Source organism: Penicillium hordei (genome assembly GCF_028827395.1).
Source record: "Penicillium hordei strain IBT 12815 chromosome Unknown utg000001l_segment0_segment0, whole genome shotgun sequence".
Classification (NCBI taxonomy): Eukaryota; Fungi; Ascomycota; class Eurotiomycetes; order Eurotiales; family Aspergillaceae; genus Penicillium; species Penicillium hordei.
The window spans coordinates 7,319,708-7,344,059 of NW_026623142.1; the positions used below are offsets into that span (position 1 = coordinate 7,319,708).

At 47.4% G+C, this 24,352-nt stretch overlaps 13 protein-coding genes across 13 annotated transcripts; 6 read left to right on the plus strand and 7 right to left on the minus strand.

Moving 5' to 3' along the window:
- Nucleotides 1-627: 627 nt before the first annotated feature.
- On the plus strand, nucleotides 628-1,107 carry N7537_002753 (uncharacterized protein; the record flags this gene model as incomplete). The annotated part of the gene is made up of 2 exons (XM_056893811.1): nucleotides 628-722; nucleotides 789-1,107. The coding sequence occupies 2 exons, from the start codon at nucleotides 628-630 to the stop codon at nucleotides 1,105-1,107; spliced, it is 414 nt and encodes a 137-aa protein (XP_056758806.1).
- Nucleotides 1,108-1,379: 272 nt separating this feature from the next.
- Nucleotides 1,380-1,688, minus strand: N7537_002754 (uncharacterized protein; the record flags this gene model as incomplete). Its single annotated transcript, XM_056893812.1, has 1 exon — nucleotides 1,380-1,688. The coding sequence occupies one exon, from the start codon at nucleotides 1,686-1,688 to the stop codon at nucleotides 1,380-1,382; it is 309 nt and encodes a 102-aa protein (XP_056758807.1).
- A 500-nt stretch (nucleotides 1,689-2,188) lies between these two features.
- N7537_002755 (uncharacterized protein) lies at nucleotides 2,189-3,469 on the plus strand (the record flags this gene model as incomplete). Its single annotated transcript, XM_056893813.1, has 1 exon — nucleotides 2,189-3,469. The coding sequence occupies one exon, from the start codon at nucleotides 2,189-2,191 to the stop codon at nucleotides 3,467-3,469; it is 1,281 nt and encodes a 426-aa protein (XP_056758808.1).
- Nucleotides 3,470-5,864: 2,395 nt separating this feature from the next.
- On the minus strand, nucleotides 5,865-6,308 carry N7537_002756 (uncharacterized protein; the record flags this gene model as incomplete). The annotated part of the gene is made up of 1 exon (XM_056893814.1): nucleotides 5,865-6,308. One exon carries the CDS (start codon nucleotides 6,306-6,308, stop codon nucleotides 5,865-5,867), a length of 444 nt encoding a protein of 147 aa, XP_056758809.1.
- A 1,990-nt stretch (nucleotides 6,309-8,298) lies between these two features.
- On the minus strand, nucleotides 8,299-9,243 carry N7537_002757 (uncharacterized protein; the record flags this gene model as incomplete). Its single annotated transcript, XM_056893815.1, has 1 exon — nucleotides 8,299-9,243. The coding sequence occupies one exon, from the start codon at nucleotides 9,241-9,243 to the stop codon at nucleotides 8,299-8,301; it is 945 nt and encodes a 314-aa protein (XP_056758810.1).
- Nucleotides 9,244-10,613: 1,370 nt separating this feature from the next.
- N7537_002758 (RNA polymerase II mediator complex subunit MED27 domain-containing protein) lies at nucleotides 10,614-11,704 on the plus strand (the record flags this gene model as incomplete). Its single annotated transcript, XM_056893816.1, has 3 exons — nucleotides 10,614-10,769; nucleotides 10,827-11,480; nucleotides 11,531-11,704. Coding segments are annotated over 3 exons (984 nt in total), but the record flags the coding sequence as incomplete, so codon positions are not given.
- Nucleotides 11,705-11,955: 251 nt separating this feature from the next.
- N7537_002759 (uncharacterized protein) lies at nucleotides 11,956-12,441 on the minus strand (the record flags this gene model as incomplete). Its single annotated transcript, XM_056893817.1, has 1 exon — nucleotides 11,956-12,441. The coding sequence occupies one exon, from the start codon at nucleotides 12,439-12,441 to the stop codon at nucleotides 11,956-11,958; it is 486 nt and encodes a 161-aa protein (XP_056758812.1).
- An 824-nt stretch (nucleotides 12,442-13,265) lies between these two features.
- On the plus strand, nucleotides 13,266-13,560 carry N7537_002760 (uncharacterized protein; the record flags this gene model as incomplete). The annotated part of the gene is made up of 2 exons (XM_056893818.1): nucleotides 13,266-13,297; nucleotides 13,386-13,560. The coding sequence occupies 2 exons, from the start codon at nucleotides 13,266-13,268 to the stop codon at nucleotides 13,558-13,560; spliced, it is 207 nt and encodes a 68-aa protein (XP_056758813.1).
- A 174-nt stretch (nucleotides 13,561-13,734) lies between these two features.
- On the plus strand, nucleotides 13,735-14,484 carry N7537_002761 (uncharacterized protein; the record flags this gene model as incomplete). Its single annotated transcript, XM_056893819.1, has 2 exons — nucleotides 13,735-14,191; nucleotides 14,321-14,484. 2 exons carry the CDS (start codon nucleotides 13,735-13,737, stop codon nucleotides 14,482-14,484), a joined length of 621 nt encoding a protein of 206 aa, XP_056758814.1.
- A 65-nt stretch (nucleotides 14,485-14,549) lies between these two features.
- On the plus strand, nucleotides 14,550-14,759 carry N7537_002762 (uncharacterized protein; the record flags this gene model as incomplete). Its single annotated transcript, XM_056893820.1, has 1 exon — nucleotides 14,550-14,759. One exon carries the CDS (start codon nucleotides 14,550-14,552, stop codon nucleotides 14,757-14,759), a length of 210 nt encoding a protein of 69 aa, XP_056758815.1.
- Nucleotides 14,760-14,926: 167 nt separating this feature from the next.
- On the minus strand, nucleotides 14,927-16,068 carry N7537_002763 (uncharacterized protein; the record flags this gene model as incomplete). Its single annotated transcript, XM_056893821.1, has 3 exons — nucleotides 14,927-15,222; nucleotides 15,277-15,897; nucleotides 15,951-16,068. The coding sequence occupies 3 exons, from the start codon at nucleotides 16,066-16,068 to the stop codon at nucleotides 15,086-15,088; spliced, it is 876 nt and encodes a 291-aa protein (XP_056758816.1). The 3' UTR covers nucleotides 14,927-15,085.
- A 1,562-nt stretch (nucleotides 16,069-17,630) lies between these two features.
- On the minus strand, nucleotides 17,631-18,310 carry N7537_002764 (uncharacterized protein; the record flags this gene model as incomplete). The annotated part of the gene is made up of 3 exons (XM_056893822.1): nucleotides 17,631-17,764; nucleotides 17,840-17,953; nucleotides 18,031-18,310. The coding sequence occupies 3 exons, from the start codon at nucleotides 18,308-18,310 to the stop codon at nucleotides 17,631-17,633; spliced, it is 528 nt and encodes a 175-aa protein (XP_056758817.1).
- Nucleotides 18,311-19,653: 1,343 nt separating this feature from the next.
- Nucleotides 19,654-23,116, minus strand: N7537_002765 (DNA-dependent ATPase RAD26; the record flags this gene model as incomplete). Its single annotated transcript, XM_056893823.1, has 3 exons — nucleotides 19,654-22,843; nucleotides 22,894-22,967; nucleotides 23,027-23,116. The coding sequence occupies 3 exons, from the start codon at nucleotides 23,114-23,116 to the stop codon at nucleotides 19,654-19,656; spliced, it is 3,354 nt and encodes a 1,117-aa protein (XP_056758818.1).
- Between the last annotated feature and the right edge of the window lie 1,236 nt (nucleotides 23,117-24,352).

Here is a 24,352-nt window from a genome sequence, read left to right on the forward strand (position 1 = left end):
AAGATGATGTGACTACGAATATCTATATTCATTTAGGGCTTCAAGCTGGGCCCAAAATGGGTTGTAGTGATCTGCAATTTGAAGGGAGCTCGGAGCGGGATCGGAAGAGGGAGGGAGTGGGGCGGGGAGATATGCTTCGTCCATGATGTTTTCACAGGCCAGATCATTGTAAGATACCTTTTTTAAAGGCGAGAGAGATATAGTAGATCAACTGAGACAACAAATTGCAGTTGATTTTAAACAAGGTTAGAGAAAAACATTCGAGGTTTGTGGTGGTTTGCATCAATGGTACAACGTAATGGATAAGTACAAGGCTCAAGATCATAGACGTTGGATGACCTCTCTTCCCTTTGATTTAGTAAATATCTTGTCTCGCGTGTCTTTGTCGATGTATAGTCTTCCCGAAAAGAAACCCGAGCCCGATCGGACATTTTAGCTGTACCAAATCTGGTAATCCTCGGATATATCGGACTTTCCCCGTTTTGGTAACCTCGCAGTACCACGCGGCGAGGTGTAGATATAAATACCACTCTGCTAGAATATTGAGAGCAAAAAAAAACCAGAAGCTCTTTCTGACACTACTATTCACCAAAGCTCTATAACTCTCACTTTTTACATACGAACATAATGACCGAATTCAAGACCGATGACTCCAAGGCCCCGTCCTACACCTCTGTCGACCACGTCGAGTTAGATAATACCGAGAAACAACAGCAAAAACTGTAAGTATCTAGAAACCCATCCATTTCTTGTTAAAACGCGGCAGCTGCTAACTAAAATCCAATTAGTGCAAGCCCCAAACCAGATTGCTTAACCCACGGGCCCAGCCAAGTCCCGCTTCTCGATCACGAATTGCAGAAGCCGCAGGCAAAAGACATCATACGAACACTGGCAGCTGCATTGAATGATATTGCTGATGAGAAGAAGTGCACCAAGTGCACGGTGGAGAATATCTCGACTTTACTTGTAGGCCACGTCCGGGATCTCAGAGCCGCCAAGCGGAGTGGAGTATGGTCTAAAGAAGACAAGAAGGCGCTCAAGGCGGAGATTAAAGGTCTTCTCAAGCCAGTCAAGAAGGATGTGAAGAGCCTATGGAAAGCGAATTAATAATGACTGTATTCTTTGCTTTTCAGATCAGGGTGGCATCTGCACAAGTGTGCACTAAAAGGTGCTCTATAATGTAATCTGATTTTTGGCGTTTTTCATTCCAATGGTCGTCAGATAGAGAGAGAGGAGCCAATCGAATTTTTATACCTGAGGATAACCTTGAAGTGTTTCTAGTCAATGCTATTGTGGTAACATATTACAATGGTCCGCATAGGCAACTCCGGGCTCAGCCATCACAGTAGGCCCCGTACCGCTAGCAGAATAGCAAACTGTTAAACAATTTCCCTCCTATTGCGGAAGACTTGCTGGTTTGCTAGAATGCTAGCAGCTAGATTGGCACCCTGGCTAAACCCCAGTAGCCCGACCCATTCTTTAATCGCTCCGCACTTATCATCTTCCAATTGAGCCGCGAATAAGGAATCTTTTATACCGCCAGCAATTTCGTATCCATTCAGAATGGAGTCTTGTGCATGCACGCGTAGCCATGCTTTGAAGGGCCCGTAATCTTTGTAGGCGGCTGTCACGTCGGTCCTGGCACGTCGGCAGTGAAAGGTGGACCAATTCCATGGATATCGAGCCATCTCGCTATCTACCGTCTCACGACTGACAGGATTACGAGAAAGATCTAGTTCACCGTGTCAGCACAAGCTACTAGGCAACAAAACTCCATCAGAAAACATGTAGATTTGCCAACATAGGCAACCTTTAAGACTGGAGGCAATATAATAATAATAGGCAGCTGGTATATGAGAAAGGATCACCACATCGTAGGCTTGAACATTTCTGACAGGGACAAAGATGGATTTGATTGGACGCTTGGAGTAACATTTTGATCGACGTTAGGGCTGAAGTGATAACTCCGAGATATAGCCTAATGGGGTTAATCTCCGGGATTTTCTCAATGGGGTTTAACATCTCGAGTGGCTCAATGATGAAGTGACAACATTGACAACATCCGAGAGACAACCAAATGGGGAAATAACCCGATAAATGAAGCTCATGTATAAAGAGGATTTTAAGACGGAGTCGAGATTTTCATCTATGTTTTCATCTCTGATCAAATTTCACCGTAAAGATCGACATGGGCGATAAGACAGAGAAGTTTGTTCTTTCTTCAGAATCCATCCCCCAAGAAAAGCCCTTGGGACCATCCCCACCTCCGAACGGTGGTACAATAGCATGGCTCAATGTACTTGGCAGCTTTATGCTGTACTTCAACACATGGGGCATCCTGAATACCTTTGGCGCCTATCAAACCTACTATGAGTCCGGTGCTCTTTTCCACTCTAACTCGTCCGACATCTCCTGGGTGGGGTCAATTGCCGCATTCATGCTGCTGTTTGTCGGGGTGTTTGTCGGTCCCATCTATGACCGCGGCTACCTCCGAACGCTCCTCATTGTGGGCTCTCTCATGGTAGTTTTCGGGCACATGATGTTGAGTCTGTGCTCCGAATTCTGGCAGGTTGTGCTGACACAAGGATTCGTCGTCGGAATTGGAACGGGATGTCTATTTGTTCCATGTGTCGCCATCATTCCCCAATACTTCACGACTAAGATGGGAGCTGCAATGGGCGTGGCAGCTTCGGGGTCCGCTCTCGGCGGTATCATCTACCCCATCGTTCTGTATCGACTCATCAATAAAATCGGCTTCCCCTGGGCAGTGCGCGTTATCGGATTCATAGCACTGGGAACACTGCTTATTCCAATTAGCATCATGCGTCTGCGCGTACAACAGCCCAAGGTGCGCGCCATGGTCGATCCCACCGCATTCAAGGACCCAGCTTATCTGGCTTTCGTGTTCACCTCGCTTATTGCATACATGGGATTATTTGTTATCTTGTTCTACCTGTCCTTCTTCGCCGAGGCAACCCACATCACAGATAGCAGTCTGGCCTTCTACATGGTGCCCATCTTCAACGCAGCTTCGGTCTTTGGTCGTACAATTCCAAACAAACTCGCAGACCGTTTCGGTCCTTTTAACCTTCTCGTTCCCGCTGCGCTATCCTTGGGCATGTTGATGTTCTGCATGATGGCAGTTCATTCGAAGGCAGCAGTCATTGTCATGGCGATTTTGTCCGGTTTCATGAGTGGTGCGCTGATCGGACTGCCGCCTATGTGTCTGGTCATTCTGACGGCGGACAAGTCGAAGTTAGGCACCCGTGTTGGCATGGGGTACGCAATCATTGCACTGGGAGTGCTGGCTAGTGGTCCTAGCGGTGGTGCAATTCTCAGGAATGGTGGTGCATCGCTCGATTGGCACAGTTTGTGGGTGTTCGGTGGCGTTCCGACCTGCGTGTCGGGATTAGGCTATGCATCGATTAGAATCTTCAAGTATGGACCAAAGCTGAATATCAAGGCGTGAGAATTGGCATTTACCAAAAGGATGAAACCAGGTTAATGGTAATGAAAATTAAATCGATTTGTTGGAATTTGAAACAGATGCCATACAGGCTCGACCATAGGACTTAATTTTAATGCAAATCAACACTGAGCTTTGAATTCCTCAACCAGATCGTATTTCAAGAAGTGGCTATATATGTAACTTTGACAAGGTGAGAGTATTACACAGCAGTCCTGACTCCATACATGAACGGTGTAATGACAAGCTTCTCCATATCCTAAACCTCAGCGTCCACGAATGGGCTCTTCTGTGTAATTCCCCGAATCTCATCCTCCGTACTACTACTGCTATACTACTGCGACACTACTGCTACGTTTTATTTTCTTATCTAGCTTGCTGACTATGTACAGAACTTGATTAATCATTGCGTTGAGCACACTTGTGTGTGTGAGAGGAAAGTTTAGGAATCACTGTAAAATTTCACATGAACCTAAACCATAGGTCCAACTGTCATAAATAAACAGTCCAGGTTTTCCCGACATCCCTTATTTCGGTTCCCTCGTATCCTTCTGTCAATAATAGCTAATCTGAACTTATTTTCATACTAGCTTACCACTCACAATTTCGGATCAATCCTAAAAATGAGTTTCCTATATATCCTACCTCTCCTTGCTGCCATGGTATATGCTATGCCTGTAGCAGACGACCTGCTCAACCCAGTACCACCACAGGTTTATATAAAATAGTTCTATCCAAATAATAGAAATTTCAATACTCACATCTCCCACAGTTTGATTGCGTTGTATGTGTATTAACAAGTTCCACACACAATATCCAAGACAAACACGGAATGACCTAAGAGTTGGCTAATGCTTATGGTTTAAATTAGCCGGGCTTCTGGTCTAACCAATGTCCTACAGAGTAAGTGTAGATTCATTCACTTTTACTTTATATCAAAGTTATTCTAAACAAAGCTTAGCCATCCCAATGCGTGCTATGGGCCGGGAGGTTTTAGAGTATGCTGTGTTGGTATGAGCAAAATAGCAGAAAGCCAATGCTAAAAGTAAAGGCTTTGTGATGACTGATATTAATCAAACCAGAAATCCTGCACTTGAAGGGGTGAAATAAAAACCTCATGTATGGATCGGGCATCATATTGATTTATGGAATAAGAAGAAATTTCATAGTGAATGAATGATATGGTTATTATTGTTACAACCTGCCCCTGGACTGGCGAGTTACAAACTAGGCCAAAAAGACCACTATAACTGAGCGTTACGCTCAGATAGACCAGGCTCCGATATATATAGTGCATGACATGACAATTATTCCTTAAGTTTGCCCATATCTATTAGTTCGGAGTATAGGTTTCGCCTAGATACAGCATAGGGTCGAAGATCTGGAGGGCTTGAAAATAATACGGACTCACTACTATATAACACTCTTGACCCGCTGCTTGATACATCTGACGGCACCACTTATTTGAGCTACAATAAGTGGTGAATTTCAGACGTAGTGTGGGCGGTGGTAACCTTAAGTTTGAGCGAGGCTTGTGGTAAACTAGATCCGACCTGAGAGCCCAACCTGCATTTGGCATCGTTCTTTCTTTGTTACTTTGCTTCTTTTGTTCCCACCTCAGGAGATTGTTTCTCGCTCAGCCATACGATAAGATGTCCTCGGGGCCACCACCTACGGGCCTACGGGGTTGCATAGATGATTTACAGAAGTGGTGCCCCTCATTTCTTAGTATTGGTGCTTAGATTTCCATCATTTATGAGACACCATGCATACTCAACTACACCATTGCAGGTCGAAGAAGTATTAATTATACCTATAGTGATGTCATAGGATGCATAACTTTGCATTTACAGGTGCTGCTACAAGATGAAGTAGTCTGCCATAGAATTTCAACCACAAGTGTAATGTTTGACCAGCTCCAGGAGTGGTGCATTCCTACCCATATACTAGCCTTGATAATCAGGTCGATATTTACATAGAGTTACATATCCACATAGGCGTCCACGGGATGATTAGGTGTACCCTGTTTGCCTAGTACAGGGGGTGACACTAAGAGTTACTGGTGGTCCTTGATAGTTGAAAAGAAACCTCTACCCTCTCGATAATGCTACATAATGAGTTATATATCCGACTACATCTGACTACATCCTGACCCCATAGGGGCTGAAACCACCCAGCAAGTGTTCGGATCGGATGCCGCTTTTATCCTTGCCGAATTGTTCTTGCTAGGAGCAACATTATGTGCTACGCGGTTATCCCGTCTCCACAACCGATCCAAAGTATAAAATATATATGAGAGCAGGTCAAAGATGCTCAATCGCTTGTCATTGATTGTCATTAAGGAAAGTGGTTGATATACACGGTGTTCAGCTCATAATCCGAAACATCATATCTTCATTCAAGGGAGAGCAGCAGGGGCGTAGCTCTGGTCAGGCTTGACAACCTTACCACCGGCAAGCTGCTTATCGGTATAGGCAGGCCAGATGATCTGCCTTGACGCGTTGTCGACAACAGAGAGAGTAGTGAAGCCGTTCCCCTCGCCGAACTGGCCGCTCCAGCCGGAAGTGACGGCGTATCCGCCGCAGGTGACGGGGCCACCGTTGGCGCGGGAGGCAGGGCTGCCCTTAACGACATAGGTGCAGGGAGTGGCTTTGCCGGCGCCGGGGTAGATGCCGAAAGTCCAGGTGCAGGAGGTGTCTTCGGTGTTGCAGACACGCTTGGTGTTCTGGAGGGTCCACTGGGGGCTGTCGGCCATCATGGACTTAACGGAAGTGTCTGCGGGAGCAGCGAAAGCTGAGGAGGCCAGAAGGCCGGTAGCGAGGATGAGTTGAGTGAGCTGCATGATGATGGTTTGAGTAGTTGGGTGGTTGGGTGATTGAGTAGTTGATTGAAGTATTTGGTTTTGAAGGATGTTTGTTAGAATGAAGAAGACAACATGGGAGGAATGAAGCTATTTATGTCATTTTCTCCGTGTGATATCAAGTTTGACCTTATTGCAGGTGACATTCTGCCCTTTCGTCCAGCTCGAAATAGAATAATACAAATCCAAGGATGTAACGTCAAGTCAGGTAATACCCGGAATACGGTACTCCACAACGGTGTCTTAATTATGTGTGGATTTACGTAGTGAGACAGCCCTGCTATGATTTGTGCATTCATCTCTATATTGCTTCCTCTTCATTTCTCCACATGGCTGCCAACATAAATTCTTTTTTTATCCAAGACATCCTCAAAACCCAACCAATCAGATCGTTGTATAGCTGCAGCTTCACCCCGCAAATACACAGGTCGGCTGTCGATCACTGATCGATGACCCTATGTCATATCCTGTTATACGAAGTACTAATCAATAAATTGCATGATGGTCTGACCTCCAAAGGTCGAGAGTATTATCCCGAGGCCCTGTAACCCCGGTTACGCGCGCCACGATTTTCACGCCACCCTCAGGAACCTTGGAATGGTGTAACGGAAGAATGATAGAAGTGGATTGGGGCCCGAGACTATAGGATATTCATTTAACAGTTTCTTGGTAAGAACATTGCCTAGGGAATCCTTTCTGAATAGCCCACATACCGTCTTTCCCGGATCGCATTCCAAACCCGAAACAATAAATGGATACATTTTTACCCGTACATTAATAGATTATAATGAGCAACTGGATTTTGAAGAAGCCGAACTCCGTTAGGCCCCCTAGCTCTGTTCTGGAGGGTTGAGGCCCAAATCGAGCGGTTCAGCTAACCGGTTTTCTTTTTTGGTCTCTTTGCCACATATCAGCCGCAAACTTTTCCGAGGTTAACAAAACGTTGCAGATGAGCTTTTGATTTATTATTCGGTCGATCTTGAAAATGAACGAATCTCGGGTTATCCGGGGGTGCCATATCCACAGATTTGCTAGTCCTTTCCCCCCGCTCTTTCGTATTTTGTTGTGACCCCCTTGGCGGGAGCTTCTAGCTCGTTGTTCAGTTGGAGACCTTAGGTTGAAGTTTTTGCGTTGACTCCTACTTCCGTCGAATGTGTTTTGAGGCTGTGACGGTCTGTGTTCTTTTTCTTGAGCATCAGGCCGGAAGCCCTAGGGGCGCGTTTTCTTGAAATGTTGACATGACGTATCGCATTAAGTTAGCCAAGGTCCAGGTTCCACTGTCTCTTCCCGGGGATTAAGTCAATTCCCACAAAAATCATCAAACTAAATTATCCACTGTGTATGAAGCAAGTGGACGAGAGCATTGCGGACAGTGGTGGAGTCGGATTTTTCCGCTGTGTTGACCTTCCAAGGTTGGAATGCACAGTGCACTTTCCTAGTTAGGAAGGCGGTATATGGTCTATTTATAAATTATGCCCGTTTAGGCAGTATTCTTCCAACCTTGGAACTATTCATCCTCATCCAATGGATATCCTTTGACCTTCGGCCGCATTGACATTTCTTTCGTAGCAGTTTTTAAGCTCGTGGCAAAACTACTCTCCATGCTAAACCATGGATCACTACCTATGGAGGCTGAAGGGTGATAACTATCCGTACTGCTGGTCCAAAAAAACAGCCTCCCGACAGAGACTATACCCTCCGAGTGTGATCACATTCTCATTGATCCAGGGATCTTTTGAATGGATGACATGATGGCATGGAGTGTGGGAGTGGCTGATCCGTTGATAGGTCTACTGGAATGGTCGCCTCGGGAGGTGCACATGAAACTCGTTGCGGTGGACGGCTCTTGTGAAAATATGCCGTTACATTCAACCTCAACTCTATGGTGAATAAGCCGGAGATTGAGATTCCTTTGAATCCAGGCGTACAATGCAGGGGCAAAATGTGGCCTTGAATGACCCTCACTTCTTCTTTATTCGGTAGCATACATGACATCTGTCCGTACAGTGTACTTGACACCTCTAAACACATCATCTCCACCATGGAACAAGTTTCTTTGCTGAAATATCAGAACAGATCCCGTCTTTGGAAATATCCGAACCGACTCCCTCGAGTTCATACCAGCCATAAACGAGGTCGCACCACCTAGAAGGCTCTCAGTCTTCCCCAAGGTATCTGTAGCCGCAGTACAACTCCCATCACCGACCTGAGCCCCTTCAGACTCAATCTCGGCATCTTGAAGATCAATATCCCATCTCTGGCCGAAAGCGAACAACCGATTCGTCTTCTCCGCCCGCTCAACATGAGGCTGTAACTCCTCCATATCCTGTTCACCTTCTCCATTCAAATATAAGTGAATAGTGTAAAGCGACTTCTCCAGCCCATCAGGTGTAGCAAAACACCCATCCGAATGAGGCCGGAAATAATCCCCGCCCTCATAACGCAGGAACCGAAGACGCTCATTCAGCCGACTGAGACGGAGCACTTCGCCCCGTTTCGCAGGCCCAAGACCCGTAACAATGGGTTTGCCCTGGAGGCGGTCGATTTCGCACTCGCGCATGAAAGGCATAATTCGCTCCAGAATTCTTTCTGCAAGACTGGGTGAGTCCAATATGATCCGTCCGCCTTTGCGCGTGTCGATGGACATTACTTGTTTGCCGCCGCCGGCGTTGATCATTGCCTGTTCCCATACGGGAGGCGAGAGGGTTGAGTCTGGGAGTTGGGTTCTTGTTGAATCTTCTGCTAGACGGATGAGCTCTTTGCATTCGACTTCGGTCATAAAGTTGTCCACTATAGCGGCGAAGTGGCCTTTGTATTGGGGGATCGGTGGGGATGTGCGCTCGAAATCGAGTATGTTGAGGGTTGCATTTGGGGATGGTCCCCTGAGGAAGTCTTCTGGAATATCTTGGCCTGCCATAGTTGCTATTGTGGTTTCAAGAACCGGGAATGTTGCAAATGTGGTGTTTTGTTTTGTGTTGGGGGCTGAGCTATTTATACCCCACTTTTTGAGGCTCTGTTTGGAGGCTGTAGCTTCGGCCAATACGGTGGATCCCCTAGCTTGCCGTGGTTCTATAAGACAAGAATGAGTCACCAATATTCAAACGAGCTCTACTCCAGCACTGGCAAGCTTCTCATCATGGTGCTCGGGCTGAATATCGTCATGGGTCTTAATCTACCCCGCCATCTTCCTAGCCTAATCCATCGGAATTGTAAAGATATACAGTGTGCAGGTGTAAGGCCTGTCAACCGGGTAAAATACAATGGGGGCGGAGAGGAGTGGATTGTATTGCATCTATGTGCCAAGACTAATTCTTGTCAGAAAAACTCCGGGGATCCAGGGGGGATCCAGATTCTAAGAGAATAGTGCGCCATGATTCCGAACCGATCACATGAACCCCGACCCAGCCACGTAATACCTCTGACTATCTATTTTGGGGGCTTAGAGTTGTGATTAAATATCTTCAAGATGCAGATTGCTAGTCTCGAGGTGAGATAGTGGAGGCAGGTGATGGGGATGGAAATGAGTTGGTGACCAGGAAAATCAAATATGATAATGATGGGCGCGATTATGACCACAGTAAAGTTCCATCGCGAGTTGGAACTGACTCGGTGCTGCTTCCAGGGGCAAACCTTGGACTCTTAAAATTTTGATGCGTTTCGGTGGGCCGAAAACTATCTTAGATGAGCTGATTCTCAAACAGGAAATCCGTGAGAAGCTGGAAAGATTCCAACTTTGGAAGGTTTGCTTCGAACGCTGGCCATTCCAACCATTGACCCCGAAGCCTATTTAGGACAGGCTGCTCTTTGTTCTTGCCACCTCGCCGTGCCAATACTCTGCCTGTAGATGTTTGGGACTCGCAAAGCAAATAAAATTAAAAAGCCCTCGGAACTATAAAAAAGCTATATTATGTAAGCATTGCATCAGCCACTTCTGGCACAAGCGATTGTGGCTGGGGTTTTCCTGATTGGTTCACGGCCATCTCTTCCCTCACATCCTCTCATTCTCGCATTACTGGAGCATCTTTAAGCAACAAAATATCATTATCTGTGATCCAACATCAAAACACTTTCTCTCATCCGGCCTCTGGATATTTTTCTCCTAAATTTCCTACATAACAGACAACACAGGGTGACCTCATCGCCCACAAAACAATCACTGCGATAACTCGTTGTCTTTCACCTTGCTTGATTATCCATTGCGCAAGTCAAGTGCCTATTCCAATATATATCTATATATCACTCATCTCCAGAACACCAAATTTAATGGATTTGGCCGTCTAACCAAGTGCCTCACAAAAATCGTTGTCAACAGCCCCAGCGATGGCTACTACCAATCAGAACTCCACCCAAGGGCCAGCGAACGGCAACAGCGAAGCATCAGGGCTGAACTCAGAGATCCAACTTGTTTCATCACTAGCAAAATTACAAGAACTCGAACGCAAGGTAAATACATGAGCTGTTGCAGACTCTGCCACAAACCCAAGTTAATGAGATATCTAGATCCATGAACTGCGTGGATTTATGCCCCAGGGCCTACTGGAGCCTCTGGTGCCTATTGCAAACCCAGATAAAGTATCCCTCGGCAATCCAGTCGCTGAAACTCCACGGATCCTCCGGGATAATCTGGATGAGGCCGCACGCGCGCGCGTCGCTGATGTCCAGCAATTTCAGTCCTTGTGGCGGGATCCGGAATTGACTTCTGTATGGGCACATGTCGAATCCCGCATTCAGGAAGCCAACGGCCAGCTTCTTCAGCCGACGGGGAAGTGGGAAAGAGATTATGACGTTCTTCTAGAAGAACTAGCACGAAACGAAAAGTCCAAAATAGATGAACACCAGCGAGTGGACGAGGAAGCCGAACGTACTAAAGCGCAGTCTACCGAAGGCGAGTGGAAGAATGTTTTGGAGCGGTTTGTTCAGCGGGATATGCCCGGTGTACGAGTTATCAAGGGCCAGGATGAGACTTCTCTAGCGGTAGCACTTGTTAGAGCTGGTGTCGTCTTCCAGGTGAAAGGAGTATCTTCCCCTGGCTCCCCAATCTCTGACTGGGAGGTTTCGAGCAAGATCGCTGGTCGGTCACCCACGAAACTTGAGGATGCTATACTGGGATGTGTGGGGTCACGCGCGCGAAAATGGGACCTTGCTTTCTTGCTGGTATGTTCTGTCCTTGACTCCGAAGGAGAGTCTTGCTAATGCCAATGTAGGACATGATCTCTTCTTATGCGGATATCAAGCAGACACCATGCGTGAAGTGCGCTCGTCTGACTGATAACGGCGCCCAACTGCCAACTCTCCGCCGCCCTCAGGCGGATCAACAGTCTCTTAATGGACCAGCACGTGTATACACATTCGACGCATTGCACTGTGGATGCGTCTGATTGGACTCTCTCCCTATATCAGCCTAGCACATTCTTGGAACTTAGAGTGGAATTTTGGAAGAACGTCAGCGCATTGGGCTATATCCATCTCATCTTGGCTTTGAGAGAGAAAAATGATTGTAAGCATTCAAGAGAACTACTTGGATTTAACAAACACAATATCTTGCAAATTACCCTCCCATCACCCCATCACCCCATATTCATTTCTCTGCTTTTCTTTCAACCACATTTTTCCAACCTGTGTATTGCCTTCAATCCCTGTGCTTCCCATAAATGTTATCATGCCAAAATTCCGCCGGATACTCAACCCCATTCCGATCCCAATATCGCCTCGGTACACAATGCACCTCCTCTCTCCCGCTCCATTCCCCCCTCCGAGCTCTTCTCCCATTGCAATACTGAACATCACTCCATGTTCCATGGTCCGGAATGTGGTACTTCCTCGTACGGAAATCGTAGCGCTCTGCCGCAGGCCGCCGTGCCCAGGGTAGTGGTCTGTAGTCTGATCCAGAGTCGTTGGGGTCGATCTCCCATCGAGACCATTCTTCTCTTGTAGGCCCGGACCGGGCTTGAGGGGGTGCCCTTCCGGTCTTTGTTTTGGGCTGGTTGATTCGGCCCACGTAGATGTCTGGCCCTTTGCTCGCTAGGACATCAAAGATGCGCCAGCGGCGTGGCCAGTGTTGCGGGTTGCCGGGGCGTGGGTCTTTGGGCCAGATCCAGCCTAACTGGGAGGGCATTCTCCTTTTTAAGTCTGGATTTCTTTCTCGGTGGTAGGTTGGGGGTTGATGTTAAGATGTCAAGATGAAGTAGGCTGGAAATTATTTCATGGGTCGAAAATGAGGTAGGAGATTAAACAGCTTCTTTTATATTCCATGGTCTAATGTCTCGGTCAATGAATGAACTGCTTGAACAGCTTCCCGCAGCTTTCTTTATCTGTAAGACAGATTCCAATGTCCAATTGTAAGAAGTAAGACACCAAGCTTCCTTTTGTTTGTCTTTACACAATAACCGAAACAATTGCATGGGACGTTGGCCTAAATGCCCCCAAACCGACAATGAAGGGAATATCACGGCTTCGTGCATAGTATATTTCAGTTCAGACAACAAAAAAGTATACATGTTTTTGATATTTTTTGATATTTTTGTTATCATATACACATCCATGTAGTCAGGTAAACCCTTGCGGACGCCCTTTGGATATCCATGGATGGGATTATAGATTCTAGATCCTATAGGCAACGACTAAGCAATGCGTGGCGAGGAAGCAAATGATGAACCCTTCACGGTTCCAAATATGTCTCGATCCTGACTTGTTGCTTTCATATTGAACTTGCATATCATCGCAATAAGTGACACCCTCATCAGAGAACCCTTCAACGCAGTGGTTCTATCAAGTTGTTGGGCTAGAACCCCAACCATCGGCCAATAGATCGCAATCAAGATAACCCACACCAACAAGACCGCGCCCGGCCTCAGCACCAAGGCCGTGGCAATCGTGAGCCAGTTGATTCACCGGAAAACATGATCTTCAAGTGGGACGAGGCATAAAAGTCCCACCACCATGGCACTGGTTATCTGCAATCTCTCACGAAGGTAATATCCAACAAGACAATGTCTCTCAGCAATGAGATGTGAAGCGGCAGGGCAAGAATCCGCCTCCACATGTCGTACGAAAAATCAGTACCGAGGGTGCAGATCCCGCTAGTAGTAATATCAAGGCTAAGAAGGTCGAGGCAGATATCAACGAGGGAGGCATGACCCCGACACAAGGGCCCCCAAAGAGGAAGAATAGGTCTGAGAAGGAGAATCAGCAAGATCCAAACGAGGAAAGCATGGCTGCAAACCACCAGGGCTAATGGGAGACAATCGAGAACATACTACCGAGGAAGTCATGATTCCCAATCAAAGCCATACTCCTTATACTCCTCAGAAGGCTTCCCATCGCCAGAGCGATTCTCGCAAAATAAATTCCACTACAACAATCTTCCCATCAACAGTAAGCCTCCAATCAACATCAACACCTTCCCATCATGTCTTTCATTCCAGGATATGCTGGTCATCAAGGTAATGCTTCACATCCCTGCAATGTTCATCAGCAATGCAATGTCCACCAGCAAAGCCCTGACAGCCAGTCGGGCAACCTCTACCCGCAGAATGGTTTCTACCACCGGCGACCCAATTCACCGCAAACCATGCCCTTCATGTGCGATGAAGAATACCAGGCCGATAACCAAGGTAATCACGGCACTATGGGTCAGCAGGGTATGATGCAGCAATTTGGTGTCCCTAACCAAGGCTTCCATCTTCAGCAAGCCTTCGTCCAACCATTCGATGTCCTCAACAAAGAGAGTGTTCCCGAGGAAGCCTACTCCTTTAATCGACGCAATGTCAACCAGCAAGCCGGCATCCAATACCCATACTTTTTCCCCCAGGCACCTATGTCTCTCGAGTCATTCAACAACGACCTCGGCAACTTCAACCAGGAAGGTATTAATTACCCAAGTTTTTCCGCCCAAACACCCATGCCTCACACAATTCAACAATGAGGGTAACATCCACCCGCAACCCGATACCCATCCCCATCAAGCCTTTCACCTCAGGAAGTAATGGATCCAGACCCGCTGAACAGCCAGCTAGCCAATTTCCACCAGCAGAGCGGTGACTACCAGCAGGGGGTGAGCTTCCAGACCAATACTAACGCCCATCAGCAAAACCCGACATCCAGCCTTAACGCCGGAGGCGCAGATTCCCCAAAGACTGGAACCACAATGGGATTATAGCCAGAACTAGAGATGAAAGGGAAGCGCTGCAAAAGACTTTGGATCAGCCATTTAATACCGATATTATGACCAGCCAGAATAAGAAGCTGTTGCAAGGAGCTGCCGACTATCACGCGGCCGGCCTTGCAAACTCCTTCGCGCCCGATCAAATCGGCCGTTCAGCAGATAACAGTCACCTTGAATATGACTGGATCATGGGAGCGCAGAAGGTCAACCTCATCTACCTCGAGGGTCGCCGCCGTCGTGAGAGCGAGCTGAAAAGAAGAGAGGGTTAGTGAGGCCTCGATGAGAACCCCGTCATTGAAACTGCGATGGGAAAAATCTAAACTTGAGATCGAGGAGGGTTTTATTTTGTATGCAAAAGCCGAAAATACAAGAAAAAAATGGAATCAGCAATTGACCATGACCGCTTATTATTATAAAATCAACAGATAAGACAAAGGATAAAATGCAAAAAGTATACAAATATAAATAAAAAGTATCGCGCAACGCCGCTTTCTTGCTATTATCGTGAATCCAGATCGCTTCAACAATGCAACGCCCCAAAATGGAAAAAATATGTTCATGATAAGTCAATGCGAGTCCACCGAGTGAGTGCTTTTCACGTGGTGAGAACGCCAGCGCTGCCCGCAAACCAGGTGAACGAAGCGAAGGTGATCACGGCCATGCCGACGGTAAATTTGATGGCCAGGCGACTGGTTTCGGACAGGGCGCCACTGCAGGTGGCACACTTGAATTCTGGACAAAGGTTAGCAGTCAATTTGAGAAAGGATGGTTGGTTTAAATGCTCACGATTAAGTGGGGTGTAAGGCTGGGGGGTGTACATCCCGAAGACGTAACCACCGTTCTGCGAGCTCAAGTATCCTGCGCTCGCGGTGTCGTCGATGTCCTTGCTAGCATCGTAGACGATCAGAGTATACGATGCGGTAAGCAACGGAATGGTAGCCGACTTCTGGTACTTTCCGGTATCCCACACAACGCTTCCGGTTTGCTTCACGCTCATGTTGGAGCTGAGCGTGTATGTCATCGAGTTGAGACTGCATGAAGCCACGACGTTGACTGCAGATGGCGTGACCGACAGGGAGGTGTAGTTCCACACAAATGTCACGTCCTCGCCGATCTTGTAGTAGGTCGTGGACGAGGAAACGGGGGTGATCATGGACACACCGCCAGCAGCGGCAGCAGGGTCAATGGAGATTGAGGATGTGGCGGTAGTCTTGCTTTTTCCCGTCTTCGTGCCAGTTGCTGTGCCGGTCGTCCCGGAATCGGTTGCAGTGCCTGTTTTGGTGTCGGTGTTGGTGTCGGTGTTGGTATCGGTGTTTGTTCCGGTGGTGGTTCCGGTAGAAGTCTTGGGGGCTGTGGAGGCTTCCGTGGTAGATTCAGAGGTTTGAGCGGTTGTTGCATCTGTGGTGTCTGAATCTCAAGTCAGTATCGAGTACAACAGTATGATAAGAGTCCTGATTTACCTGCTCGCTTATCCAAGGAGGCACCCAGAAGTGCTCCATAGGGCCGCCATGGCCAAGCCGATGATATCGTCCCCAGCAACAGGATGGTGCAGAGCACGGTCAAAATAAAACACCGCATGTCGAAGTTTGGAGAGATTATCGGGAGTTTCAAAAATCAGGCGACCGAGGTGTTACTCCTTGGGCTGAAAGGTGGGCTAGACTGATCACGCCCCTTGCACAATCAGGTGTGACTTGTCAAAATAAAAAAGGCCTCCTTTGTCAAAACAGGCTTATCGATTCGGTGTCCGTACCAAGCAATTTCGGTTGCTACGGAAGGACGATCACAAGGACGTGGAGTGCAGATGTTATTAATCTCCCTAACCAATCTAGGCGCCAAAACACGTAGATCTCGGGAATGTAGATTTTTGATCCGGAGAAACGATTGTAAATAGCTTCAAAGACGAACAGTAAACGAGTGTCTTCCCAGATAATTAGAGAGAGGGGGAAAAAAACCAGAAAGAAAGAGAAGATGCGATGTTTGAGCTGTATTGCGGGGCTAAGCCCAAATAGGTAGTGGCTATCAGATTTGTGAGACATCGGCTATTTATAGTGGCTGACCACTATTTCACGCCTTTTTGACTATCAGATGATTTATTGACTATCATAACTCGGTGTATGAAGTTCAAGTTCATGCTTCAGACTGGGCGACGCAAAGGTTTAGGCTCTGAACGTATGTAACAGAGCCAAAGGTTGCTTTCGGTATATATCTACCTCTCAATGAGTACAAAGATCCTTGAATTATATCAGCGATCTCTATATCAAGTGATATACATCACATCAAACTAAAACCCGGGGGTCCATGCAATATATACTTCAGTTTCATGAGGACAATATACCATATACCTCAAATAAAACCCTAGGGATAATACTATTTGCCCTAAATCATCAATTTATCACTTATCCCTGAATTTTGCCAATATTCCGCCATCATCCCAAGACTTCAAACTCCAGATTAGTATGATGAGTGGCCGCCCGTAAACCATGACATAGTATAGATACACAACAAAACCACAGAAAGACTATGTATCGCCCTTAATACTCAGGGGCATATTTCTGCTAGCTCTACTATGGAGTACCGGAACGTAACTACAGGAACAAATGTGTGATTGCAGCCATGGCATAAACCGTCACACATACAATAACAACCACTTAAGTCGAATTACATGAACTCCTATTGCCACCCAGCTGCTGGTACCCAAGGTTGGGCATTTCTTGGTTCCGCCCAAGAAGATCCCCAAACGTGGGGGTGGCAATCTAACCATAAGTCATGGGCACCAGCAGACTGTTGGGAATTTAGGCATGGAACGGAGAATATTGAGGGATGTGGAGAACTATTGTATTCTCTTTCATTGTTTATAGGATGCAAAAGAATAGACTGGATGTGGCGCCGATGAGGATTCGTATGCTGTGAGAAGAAGTTTATATCAGAGCATTTCATAGGACATCCATGATCTTTAAAAAAAAATAGTAACCGGTAGAACAATCAAGGTATTATCAATTAAGCCTGACTTGTACGCTGAAATATGCTGGAATGAAAGTCTAGTAGAAGCTCCGAATTTCGAAGAGAACACAGAAACTAGAAAGCACGTCTCACAATCTGATGTTCGCTACGAGATAAAATCCAAAAACCAAAAAACCCCTCTAAGCAGAGCTCTTGGGAACAGCATTGAGCTGGATCTTGTCACATCCAGCGGGGAGAGCAGGCTCCTGGACAGTCTTGCTGAGGAAGTGCAAGTTGGGGAACAACTGGCCAGCCTCCTCGTCGGCGGGGCACCCTAGAAAAAAGGAGTCAGCCATTTGTACTCGCCACGATCATGTAGCCTTGGAAAAGGGGGTTAGTAAGAACTTACACAACCATCCGTCCCAGGTCTCACTGGGTCCCTGGACGCCGTGGCGGTCGACAGAGAAGCCCTTGGAACCGCGAGTAGGGTTGACACTAATCTGGGCACGCTCCTTGCGGACGCCTATATAGTACCAATGTCGTTAGTATTCCGGGTTTGGGAAACAGTCAGATCCAATAGCAGGCTAGGGCTTATCTTACCTTTTACGTTGATCAGGTCCAGAACCCAGGGGGCCTTAGTCTCAGTATCCAAGACAATGGTGCCGTTGACGAAGGAGAAGGCGGCGGCGCGGCTGGCCGGGGCACCAGAGAAGATGGCTTCGCTGTTGAGTGGATCGCTGATCAGGCCATGGCCGACGGAGAGGAACAGGTCGTTGTGGGAGCTGTTGCTGGCGCCGGAGGTCTTCAGGTTGAAGAGCCTCTGGGATGGGGCGGCGGCCACAGCGGTGGCTAGGAGAGCGACGGTGGCGAAGAACTTCATTTTGGGTGGTGGGTGAAGAAGTTGGGTTGAGGAGGAATTCAAGCTAAAGGGTAGGTTGAAGAGTTTCGATTGCTATATGATTTCCAAGAGAGGGGTAGGATTTTGACGGGGAAGTGACGCATTTATATGCTTTTCAATATCCATGGGAGTCGATGAACACATGTTTCCACGGTGGAGTAGAGGCCTGATTCAAGTGTCCAACGCTGATCCGGGTCCTCCCTAGGTATCCTTGAGATCAAAATAGAAGTCGTTGTCGGTGAAGCATCGCTAGAACTGTCAGCTGATTGTTACTCAACTTTTTTGGTTCAACTTTTCGACTTTGTACTGTAGCAATGTCGCTATTATTCTTCTTTCCTTTGTTTTTCTTTGCGGCATGCAAGGTACTGGTGGCCTTAGGCCTCCAGGATCTCACTTGATCCATACTGCCGTATCAGAATGTGTATGGGGTAAACGAAAGGACTAACCCACCGGATGGTGATTACAATCGACATCCTGGAAGTCACTAAGTGGGTGACTGACTAGCTATAACATCCGAGCCAGTCATTATTGTGATCGAGTGTAGATCATACCCACTGGTACGCCTTCTATCCATTAATTGAAGCACCTAAGGCAAGGATTCGTGACATCAATGACATAATCTTACCCCTAGGATTGGGTTTCACAATGATATAAGATGAGTTTCGTTTCATAAATGAGATTACCAAAAAGAAAAAAAAAACCTGAAGGATCATATCAAAACCCCTTTGCCACCAAAGAAAAAGAAGTCGACAAACAACGAACGCCAAGATCCCGTGGAGCCTTTCCCCTGAATCCTGTCTGACTTGTTTATGAATATCGGGTTGTTGCGACTCTACTTTGTACAAACGAAAATCTCTTGCCTATTTGGGTCGGTGTATCCTCGCTTCTATAATTTTTTGCATCATTGATACACTATCCCGCCAGAAATAGAACATGGCCCACTGAAAACATTGAAGTTGAGGATTGGTGGAATTTATTAAAATCTCCGGCCCCTTTCTTTGATAAGTTACGGGGCATATGAGGTACCGAAATATAGGCATGTTCTTTCATACTTGGCACACATCGTGGACACTGTATATAAACGCATGTGGCTAGTGGATATCATCTACAAGTTATGGAGTATGTAATACAATGTACTTATGCATTTATTTCGTGGTTCTGACTGTGCAATCGCATAGAGGGTATTGGCATTGCCATTGTCATTCATGATCTCGTGAAACTCACTATCGTACATGAACATCCCCGAGGTAGGAAGAAAGATAGCCTGTTCAATTTCTGCCTCGTCGGGAATGCCCTTAGTCCACCTGCTTCTTTACAAGCTCCCCTCATCGGCCCCGATTATTGGCATTCCGGGCAAATTCAGGCTTCAGAGTCCACCTACCCCGACGATCACGACCATGCTGAAGTGTCGCGACCTTCTTTAACGACTCCTGAAACTCAGCAACACGCTGCGGATTAGAGCAGTAATGGTTGAAATGGTGTACAATGGACTGCGACAGAGTGGGCCCACGCTGAGAGGCAAGGTAATCACGGATCAAGGGCATGAAATCTTTGCCGCGCGGCATACGTGCTGATGGACTATCGGAGCCACTGTCTGTTTGTCCAGCAGCTGCGGCAGCAGCAGGGTTGAGCCTAGCCAACAGGTCCGAGGATGAGGGTCCTGCCCCAGAAGGGCGCGCTGAGCTACCACCAGCTCGTGGATCGTCGCGGCCGCCCATCCCAAAACGGCCTGTCCAGGTGGGTAGTCCAATGGGGAGTGCCCGGGCGGTTTCTTCAGCTTTGCGGAGCTCTTCGGCGGCTTCGTTGGCGACCCGGCGAGCTTCAGCTTCGATCATCTTAGGGTCTGCGCGTAGGACCCGTTTGCCATTTACAATCTGGTCGTGCTGGACTGCAGAGTGGACGCCAGAACGAGCGAAGATGCCGTGCATAATGCGGTCTTCGGAGGTTTTGGCATTCTTTTCCTCTTCGGCGGTGTTTTGGAAGTCTTCGACCTTGGCGATACCATGGATGTCGTTGATGTCGTCTTCCGCCTTAGGAGGTGGCGCAGGATTACTCTTGCTGCCATGGGCATCTTTACCTTCTTCCTGATATGTGACTTCAGCGTTTTTGAAGAGTTTGGTCGTCTCCAACTCGTCGTCATTTTCATCCGTCAGAGTGAACAGATCATAAAGATCACTCAGCTGGAAACCTTCTCGTTGATGAGGATCACGGGTGATTTTGTTGGTCAAGAATTGCTTAAAGATCTGCCGATGATAGATCTTCTCTTCGATGGTGCCTTTGGTCATCAAGCGGAAGATAGTAACATCACGCTTTTGGCCCAGACGCCATGCACGCTCTCGCGCCTGCAAGTCAGTCGATGGGTTCCAGTCAGGATCGAAGATAATGACACGGTCAGCACCTGTCAGATTCACTCCGATCCCGCCGACACGGGTGGTGAGTAAGAAAACGTGGATGTCGGGGTCATTGTTGAAATTGTCAACCATATTCTGGCGCTCCTTGATCGGAGTAGTCCCGTCCATTCGGCGGTAATTGAATCCACCCAGCACCCCCAGGAATTTCTCAATGATGTCTAGCATCAGACGGCCCTGGGTAAAAAGCAGGGTCTTGTGGCCAGTATCTCTCCAAACCTCAAGCAACCCCTTCAGAACCTTCATCTTGCCAGACCGCTCGGCATCACCGTAGTCCGCCTCGCTTGAGCGCAATGTGTGGTCTGCCAAGTCTGGATGGTTGCTGATTTTCCGCAGGATGTCAATGCCAAACAAAGAGTTTCTTTTCCCCCGTACGATGGACTTCATGTCATCTGAGCCAAGGAACCTCTTGTAAATGGTTCGCTGAAGTTGGGTCAATTTGCAGAAAATGACCTGCTCGCTTTTCATCGGCAGATCAGATGTTACATCGGCCTTGAACCGCTGAAGCAGATAAGGACTGATGGCATCTTTGAGAGTTTCTGCACATTTTGCAGCAGTCTGCACTTGAAGGTTTGATGCAGATGCATACCCACCCTGACGGATGGGGATCTCAAACTGATTTTTGAATGTTACGAGATTCCCCAGCCGCATTGGAAATACAAAATCAAATAGGGACCAAAGATCCACCAGACTGTTCTGCATTGGGGTTCCCGAAAGAATGATGCGGTGTGGAGTACGGAGTTCCTTGCAGCTGAAGGTAATACCGGCATCTGGATTGCGGATTTTATGACCTTCGTCAAGGATAGCGCAGCCCCACTCAACATCAACGAGAGCATCTGCATAAGACTGCAGACCCGAGTATGTAGTCACGAGGACATGTCCCTCCTCAGTGACACGCTTGATGATCTTTTTGGCCGCTTTCTGGCCAGCAGATAGGTGGCAGGAGCTGTGGCTGCCCATCATTTCTGATGAAAGAGCATTTTCCCTACTGCTTTCCTTGCCAATATTTATCATCCCACTGCCTGATGAGTGTAGGATGGAAACACGGAAGGGTGGCCACCAGCGGTGAAACTCATTGACCCATTGTTTCATAAGAGTTGCAGGGCAAACAATGATAGCAGGTTTGGTGAGCTTCTTGCTATGATGCAATGCTGCAAGATAAGAAATCGCCTGGATGGTTTTACCCAGCCCCATCTCATCTCCGATAATTCCACCAACAGTTTGTTGGTGCAACTCCCAAAGCCACTGCACTCCAGTTTTCTGGTAAGGAAATAGGAAGCGGCTGATGTCTCCAGGGACCCGCAGTCCATTTTCAAGCTCCATGGCTGGTTCAGTGGGATGTGGTTGGAGCCACTCCTCGTCTTCATGCAGGCCAGCTTCGACAGAATGACTGCCAGCGTGCTGTCGAGCAGAGCTTCGCCGACTAATCCATTCCTGGACGCGAGACTGGTATACCGTCTCATTTCCATCATCAACCCCACTCAGATCTTCAAGCTCAGTGGTCACTTTTCCTTGCTTGCGCTTGCGACTCGGCTTGGCCTCAGGAAGAGTATCAGGCATGAACTCTTCATCCTCAGATGTAGCGTCAGCCTCCGAGGCAACATAACTTGCCGAAGAATCCGCTCCCGGGGAGCTACGACGATTCACCTTCCTCCGCTTGTTCTTGATTTCAATGCCCTCGTCAAAGTCAAAGTCCGGGCGTGCAAGGTCCCGGTGGGATGCGGCTGGCTGATGTTTAGCTTGCTCGCGCTCTTCCTCCTCATTCTGCTGGTCCTCGGTATCGACGAGTGCATCGTGAAGATTGGCAAGTGGTCCGTCTCTGGAGCCCTCTTGTTGCATCAATGCGAACGGGGTGATCTTTCCGGTTCGCAGGAGATAGTCGCGGCGGGACTCATTCGGCTGTCGCCCTGACCCGTGCGCCACCGCCGAATTACCTTGCGACTCACGCCTATCATCAATACGTTGTTGTATGTCCTTCAAGTCTTTCCCTAGATCGGCCTTGCGCGCCTGCAGTCTTTTCAGCTCATTCTCGACCCGAGTGCGAGTAGCGGCTCCAACGGCCTGTGTCAGGCGCTGCTGCGCTTGGCGGACCTGCGAATCAACCCGTCTGCGGACTAAGTTAAAAATGTTATCAAATGCCAGGGCATGCACTCTTACTCCCGATCCAGAAGGGCTTTCTCAAGTCGCTTGATGTCATTCTCTTCTGCTTTATCTGCCAGAGCTTTATCGGCCTGGAAAAAAAAGAAAAATGTGAGCTCAAAGTGGTATTCAATTGAGAACTTCGTCGTACCTGACGAGTGATGTCTCTTTCGAGATCATCCTGGTCGCGAACGTCTGCTTGGAGGTCCCGCAGGCGACTCGCCTCCTCGTTCGTAGACATTGTGAAAGTTGTCCAAATAAAAATTGTATTAAGTGAGGAGAAGTGAGAGACTAAAGGCCTTTGTCTAGGGCAAGCTGGAACATGGTGATTGCTCAAAGAGCAAATACAATAGGACAGTAGCACATGCAGCAATAAGTCTAGATGGATAGCACCTAATCTAGAATCTCCATCAAAGCCAATGGCACAATCAGCCACCGCCTATGACACCGCTCACGTGAATGAATGACTCATTCAAAGCTTAGGTAATTTTCATTCCCACCGGGCCCAACCTTGGGTCTGGACTCGCTACGGAGTACAACTTGAAATCTATATACACGGTGTGAGGCCACAGATACGCCATTCTGTTTCATTGGCAGGCTGGAGTTGCACGAGGTTACTAAGGATCGATCGAATGCCACCTCTTTACAGGTACACAATAACAGTCATGGGGTTTGGCTCTTTCACTGTCTCTGTGCTGTAGCATTCCAGGGCAGTGGATATGATAATGTGGCAATGAATTTCACAATTGAAGGGCCATTTGAGAACAGGTGTGAATGTTCACGTCGGAGTGATAGACCCCCCTACGTATCTTTCTTCAATCGTCTCAGTAAGAGATTTTAGAAATTTTATTTTTGAGCTCTGGCTGAACAGAACCTATAGAGCGACATCACATGTGGAAATTTGAACGACCGTCATAAGAATGAACATGGTTTAGCTGGAATCCAGCGCTTGGCTAATAAATTCAAGATAAATTCATTCCAGGATATCTGTTGTGTAGATTTGACACGCAGCGAAAGTTGGGGTTGTATATAGTAATACACGTTGTGGTGAATACTCAGCGCAAGCACAACATAGGACCTCTAAACTGTTAGGATGATTTAAGAAATCCATATCTACACCGAACTGCTGAATGGAGTTCAGGTTTTAACGTTGAATAAAAGCTTAGTTGGTTAACACTCGCCTTCGAAAATGGTTCATATCCGGTGATAGGAAAGGAAAGTAAGAACTGACTGCAGTTATCTTAGTGCAATTGAACAGAGATCCGGAATATCAAAGGATGGAAATGGGACCCCAAGCCATGAAAAATACATTCGATCTTAGGACATAAGCATGAGAGATTGTCTTGGATAAAATTGGATGTATAAAAAAAAAAACAGAGGCGGAATACTGCGCAAACATCTCAAGGAGATCTGAAGCTAAATAGATCGGATTTTGAACTAGGTGTGAAGGAAGAGACAGAAGGACCAACTGGTCACA